This window comes from Propithecus coquereli, unplaced genomic scaffold, assembly GCF_000956105.1.
Source record: "Propithecus coquereli isolate 6110/MARCELLA unplaced genomic scaffold, Pcoq_1.0 Scaffold588, whole genome shotgun sequence".
Lineage (NCBI taxonomy): Eukaryota > Metazoa > Chordata > Mammalia > Primates > Indriidae > Propithecus > Propithecus coquereli.
Window position 1 is genome coordinate 355,905 of NW_012151818.1, and position 6,536 is coordinate 362,440.

Here is a 6,536-nt window from a genome sequence, read left to right on the forward strand (position 1 = left end):
ATGAGCTGCGGCGCGAGTAACCGGGAGCTGTACCTGCAGTACACGGCCGCGGCCCCCAGGCTGCTGGCCCGCGTCTCCCAGCTGCTCGTGCTCTGCCGGAACGCGGGCGTGTCCGTCCCGAAGGGGGTCAGAAACATCTTTGAGTTCACGTGGGAGGAGCTCATCACGGACCCCGCGGTGCCCACCCCGTCTGACATCCTGGGCCTGGAGGTCAGCTTCGGGTCCCCCCCCGCGGCGCTCGTGGAAGCCCCGCCCGTGCAGGTCCTCGCCCAGAAGAAGCCCCCGCCACCGGGGCCACTGCCACCGACGCCGGCGGCCACCAGGGCGGCCAGGTACCCCGCGGCCTCCCCCATGCAGGCCCACGGCCAGGAGACGCTACGCAGGTTCCAGCGACAGTCCATCCACCTGCTGACGGAACTGCTCGGCCTGAAGATGAAGGCCATGCTGGAGTCTGCGTCCGGTAAGACCGGCCGGCCAGGCCCTCCTCCGCCTCTGGCCCGATGTGTGTGTGCCCGCCACGCCCCGCACAGACGGGGACCCGCTGAGCACGAGCTGGGGGTGGGTGGCAGCCACGGGTCTGCTGCCGTAGGATGTGGCTCCTTCCCCCACCGCTCCTACAATAGTCCCCACCGCTCCTACAATAGTCCCCACCGCTCCTACAATAGTCCCCACCGCTCCTACAATAGTCCCCATGCTCCTACAATAGTCCCCATGCTCCTCCCTGTTCTCCCATTTTCCTCCTGTTTCCCTGGCTTTGCAGTGGGAACAGTGGGTTAGGGTTAGGGTTGGGGTTAGGGTCAGGGCTTAGGGTTGGGGTTAGGGGTTAGGTTTAGGGTCAGGGGTTAGGGTTAGGGTTGGGGTTTAGTTTAGGGTTAGGTTTAGGGTCAGGGCTTAGGGTTAGGGTCAGGGCTTAGGCTTAGGGTTGGGGTTAGGGTTAGGTTTAGGGTCAGGGCTTAGGGTTGGAGTTAGGGTTAGGTTTAGGGTCAGGGCTTAGGGTTAGGGTTGGGGTTAGGTTTAGGGTTAGGGTTAGGGTCAGGGCTTAGGATTAGGGTTGGGGTTAGGGTTAGGTTTAGGGTCAGGGCTTACGGTTAGGGTTAGGGTTAGGGAGGTCAGCAGTGGGAACACTGTGGAGCCAGAGACACTGAAGGGTGGAGTTTCGGGGATGATGCGGAGGTGGAGAGAGACAGCGCCCAGGAGGGGGTGACGTGTGGAGTTTGCAGATTGGGGGGGTCGGGTGGGAGGCAGCCAGACAGAGCCTGGTAGAGCCGGAACCTGGGTCCCTCCGAGGTGGCTGTCGTCCCCAGCATCGAGGCCAGGACGCGAGGCGTGTCGGTGGCTGAGCCCTCTCAACGCCACGTTTCAGAAACCAGCAGCGTCGGGACCCAGGCCATGGGTAGCAAGAGAGACGGGCAGAGAGGCCAGTGGCAAAGGGTCCCCTGAAGGCCCTTCCACGGGGAGCCCCGCCCTCCTGCACCCCCAGGAATAGGCCGCCCCTCGCCCTTAGTTCCTGGGCCGCTCTCACACGTCCTTCTCTGGGAGCGTCGGCCCCGCGCTCGGAGGAGAACGCGCCGCTCTCGCCGTTGGTCTGGCAGGCGCCAGCCCCCTGGACGTCGCCAGGCGCTTCGTGGAGGCCAGCCGGCTGCTGCACCTCAACGCCAAGGAGAAGGCCCTGGACTGCCTGATGGGCGCGGCCGGGAGGAGCGACCACAGCGGGCAGATGGGGAAAGGTGGGTAGCGAGCGTCGTCCTCGGTGCCAGCGACACCGGCAAGAGCGCGAGGGGAGGTAAAACCCTCCATCTGAAAACCGCCGTTTCCCCCAGCCGAGGAGGAGGGGAGCGGCGGGGTTCTCGGTGCTGCGGGCGGTGGGCGCGTGGGCGTCGCTCCCGCGGAGAGCAGGTTGGGGGCACCTGCCGGGCGCCCGATGTCCTCGCCGCAGCCGAGCCGCTCCTCCCCCAGGGCGGGTCAGCCCCGGAGACGGGCTTCTCACGCCGTGTGCGGCGCAGGGCCCGTTCTTACGTCTCCGATCCGCTGTGACCAGCTGGGCACACACGGCGTCCCCTGCCTGGTGTCCCGTTCCGCGGGTTAGAGATCCCCCGCGTTCGAGGACGCGGCTGCGTCGTGGTCTGAGACTCGAATGGACAGATGTCAGGGTGGCCCCGGCCTTACACCTGCCCAGGGTCCCCCCTTCCCGAATATTACGTCTCTTGTCACCTCTAAAAGGAAAACAGTCCTCACCGCTAGCGCCCCTTCCCATACAGCGTTCGAAGATTCTTCCAGAATGGCAGGCTGGGGCTTCCGGCATCCTTGTAGGCCGGGATTCGCCTCGTGCAGGACGAGAAGAGCGGGAGGCTGAGCCCCGGAGAGCCCCCGGGGAGGTCGCCGTGTCCTGCCCGTCGGCACCTGCCGGGGAAGCCTCCTCTCTGCGCCGCGCCCTGGGAGCCCTCCCTCTCGTGGGCACCCCGGGTGTAGACGTTCCCTTCTTTAAACTAGCCTCGGGTTTGAGAACAAAAATCGAAACAGCAGAATAGAAATGAAGACGTGACCCTTTATTTTGGAAAAACGTTCATTTGTTCTAGAAGGGCTTTAATCGAATAGCTCTCCCGGGGCATTAAGAAGAAGATTCAAACTGTGATGATTTTTTTTTTTTGAGGCAGGGTCTGGCTGTGTTGCCCAGGCTGGAGTGTGGCGATGTCATCATAGCTCTGTCTCAAAAAAAAAAAAAAAAGAGAGAAAGAAAATGAAAAGACTGAAGGACAAATCCCCCTCTCCCCCCCAGAGCCCTCCATGAACATCTCCGCCATGGGCGTGAACTCCCCCTATCAGCTGACCTACGAGTCTTCTACCGCCTGTCTCAGCTTTTCCCTCTCGACCGGGCGGGAAGCCAGGAAGAAAACAGGTGAGCGCGGTTCCCGGCAAGACTCGTGAGCTCTCGGTGGCGGTGGAGGAGGAGGGACGAGTCCCTTCTCGCCCGTGGGGGTCGCTGGGGTGGCTTGATTCGGTTCTGTCATTGGAAGGACGCGCAGCCGCCCCGGCTGGGGACCCGGCCGCCGTCGACGCGGGCTCTCTCGTGCGGAAGTTGCCGGAGCCCGGCCCAGCCACGCCGTGGCAAGCGGGGAGCTCGGTTGTGGACAGGGGTATTTGGACGCCAAGCCTAGCAGGCCCGGTTGGGCCAGTTTGCGCGAGCGCAAGTCAGACACACGGAGGACAGTCTGGTTCTGCTGACGAAGCCACCCACGCACGGGAGAGGTCCAGGGAAGCGCAGGTGGCAGAGGGCCGCAAACAGCGTCACGACGGCACGCGAGAAGTGGCTCACACACGGGACGGGCTGGGGACGCAGAGCCGTGGCGGCAGGCGGGAGGAGAGCGCCGCGTTCCCGGCGGGGCGGGACAGAGGGAAGCGGAGCCCTCAGGCTGACGCGCGACCCCCAGACCGCGGGGCGAAGGCTCGGATCTCACCCCGGCTGGCTGCGCGCCCTGCCCTCCCCAGGCCTCCCCTGGAGCGCGGGCGAAGGGGGCGTCATGGTGGCCGCTGGTGTTCCCAGGCCTTCGTCGTGAGCGCTGTCGCCGTTCTGTTCCGTCGTCCCCCCTCGCGGCGGCCCGCGTCCTTCCGGGCGTCGGTCAAGGGCCTGCTGGTCGCCAGTCACCGTCGGGGACGGAACACGCCTCCTCCGAGGACCCGGCGTGGATCCGCCCCCCTCCCCTGACGCCGCCGCCCCCCGGACGCGCCTCCTTGCTGGGCTGCAGGGACCGCGGCGCCGTTCGCGCACCCGCTTTGTGCTTCGTCACCTGCCGGCCGGAACAGATCCCGAGTCCGCACGGCCTCCTGGAGGGACGAGAAACCGTCCCCTCAACCCCCGGCGATTTCGAGGCTTTTTCCTCCTGACGAACTCGAGGGTGTTTCCTGGGCAGACGAAATGCACTCGGCCCCCCCGCTGCGGTCTTGCTGCCTGCGGTTTCTGTTACCCGCGGTCAACCGCGGTCCCGAAATAGTAAGATATTTTGAGGGAGGAAGGGGGAGAGAGAGAAACATTTATGCAGCTTTAATTGTAGTATAATTGCTATAATTGCTGTAATTAATCTTGTTAATTTTTGCCGTACTTAGTTTATAAGTCAAACTGTATCACGGTGCACACGTGTGGAGAACAGCACAGCGTACGTAGGGCTTGGCGCCGTCCGTGCCTCCACACACCCGTGGGGTCTGCACCGTGTCCCCTGAGGACCGGGGGCCGCTGTGTCTGGTGGTCTCTGCGACCCCCACTGCGAGGGGGTCTTCATCGCGGCCTCACGGCGCGTCACCCACGGCGGGACGTGTGCTTGGCGACCCCGCGTCTGCGCAGGTTCTCAGCGCTGTTCGGGGATGGGGCTCACACGCGGACGCTAGCGCGGGGCTACCTTTGTGCGGCGGCTTGCAGACGAAGTGACCCCGGTCCTGGCTTGCCCGGGAACGCCTTGGTGTGTGCCTGGTGTCCTGATGCCACGGCGAACGACACCGCTTTCAGCCCGAACGGCTCCTCCGTTGGGATGAGGTGTGACACCGTGTCCCCAGTCTGGCTCTACGTCATTTTGAGTTTGGAGGCTCCGTGTGGTCTGTTCCACGCACATCCACGTGCGATCACACCTCGCGGCTGGCCGTGCTGGGGCCGGACCCGCTGCAGCCGGGACGGATCTGTTTCTGGAAGGGTCTGGCACGACGGGAAGGGAACTGAGAGAAGCCTGGTCGTGGCAGTTCCTGGTCAGAGCAGGAGGCCGTCTCCCTGCGGGGACCCAGGGCGGCCCGGATGTGGGTGTTCCGCGTGGCCTCAGCCTCCGGTGCCTGGTGGCAGGAGGAGGACGGGAAGGGACCAGGAACCGCGCAGGGCGGCGGGTGCCGGAGACCCCCAGGCTTGGCCGGCGGCGAGGAGGCTTCCGAGGTGATGCTCTCGGATTTAGCTGGAACTCGAGGATCGCCACGCGCCGCAGCCAGGCCCCGTCCTTGCGTCCCGGTGGAGTCGGGCCCGCGTGTCTCCAGCCTCCAGCTGTGCGGGAAGCAGAGGCTCGGCGCGGGCCGGGCCCGACTCCAGCGACGGGCGGCTGCGTCCAGAACCTCAGCCGGAAGGGCCACCTCCTGGCTCCTGTCGCCACATCCTCAAACACCGACGCTCACCAGGGAGGACGGCCACGGGCACGATCGTCACGGTGAGGCGTCCCCGGGACATGGGGCTGCCTGCAGAAGGCCCAGGTCCGCTGGCATCAGAGGTTTTCAAGCCAGCCGGGGTGACGCCGAGACCGGGCGTCTTTGACCAGGAGCGTCCAATAGGGACGCGATTCAGCGTGGAGGGCGGCGCTGTCCCCGCGGGGAGCCCAGGGCGTGGCAGTGTCGTCACTTGGCACAGGGCGGCCCCTGAGACGCACGTCATACCCACCCGCCGTGTGACGTCTGTGTCCGCTACGTGGCGGCCGAGGGTCCTCGTCCCCGGGGAGCGTCGGCGACCCGCTCGGCGACTCTCGCACTCGGGGGTGCTGTTCTCGCGCCCCTCCCGGCGCTCGGCCCCGGGCGGACGTGACGTCTTCAGAAACGCCTCCCTGCCCGTCTGCCCCCGCTGCAGGCAAATCGAAACCCGCGGACGACGCGAGCCCGCCGCCCATCCAGCGAGGCGCGGAGACCCCCGCGGACGGCATCGAGGTCAGCGACCCCTGCCCCGAGGCCCGGGAGAAGCTTCAGGAGATGTGCCGCCACATGTGAGCGCCGCGCGGCGTCGGGGACGGTCACGGCAGTGCGTGAGCTGTGACGGGGCGTGTGGGCGACCCCGTGGCCCCCGACGGCTGCAGTGCGGGGTCCCTCGTGTGCGCACATACGCCCCCGTCTCCCGTCCTTTCCCGCTCACCTGCCTCCAACCGTGAGGGGGAGGACAGGATCGATGCCCATTTTACAGATGGGGAAGTTGAGGCAGCCCAGGCCGGTGAGCAGGTGAGGAATCGCCTGAGCTCACGCAGCCCCGTCAGCCTGACCAGCCCCCTACGGGGCGCTGCTCTCTGCCCCCCTGTCCACGCACCTCACTGGTGACGCCCCGCCACGTGGCTCCCCGTGGTTTGCCGCCTCTGGCCCGGGGTGTTTATTTCTTGACGCAATTCATCAAATGTTCTTCTACAAAAAAAAAAGATCCTAAAAACAATTTTAAAAATCAACACAGGCCGGGCTTGGTGGCTCACACCTGTGATCCCAGCACTCTGGGAGGCCGAGGCGGGAGGATCGCTCGAGGCCAGGAGTTCGAGACCAGCCTGAGCAAGAGCGAGACCCCATCTCTACTAAAAACAGAAAGAAATTAGCTGGACAACTAAAAATATATACAAAAAATTAGCTGGGCATGGTGGCGCATGCCTGTAGTCCCAGCTACTCAGGAGGCTGAGACAGGAGGATCCCATGAGGTCAGGAGTTCGAGACCAGCCTGAGCAAAAGCGAGACCCCGTTTCTGCTAAAAATAGAAAGAAATTAGCTGGACAACTAAAAATATATAGAAAAAATTAGCCGGGCATGGTGGCGCATGCCTGTAGTCCCAG

At 64.6% G+C, this 6,536-nt stretch overlaps 1 protein-coding gene across 1 annotated transcript in view; it reads left to right on the plus strand.

Moving 5' to 3' along the window:
- Positions 1-6,536, plus strand: part of LOC105821692 (chromosome unknown open reading frame, human C3orf20) — a 60,934-nt gene continuing 54,398 nt past the window's right edge. The window contains exons 1-5 of the mRNA XM_012658461.1: positions 1-460; positions 770-772; positions 1,593-1,727; positions 2,777-2,896; positions 5,585-5,717. Coding sequence (XP_012513915.1) covers positions 1-460; positions 770-772; positions 1,593-1,727; positions 2,777-2,896; positions 5,585-5,717 — 851 coding nt within the window. The remainder of the gene's footprint in view (positions 461-769; positions 773-1,592; positions 1,728-2,776; positions 2,897-5,584; positions 5,718-6,536) is intronic.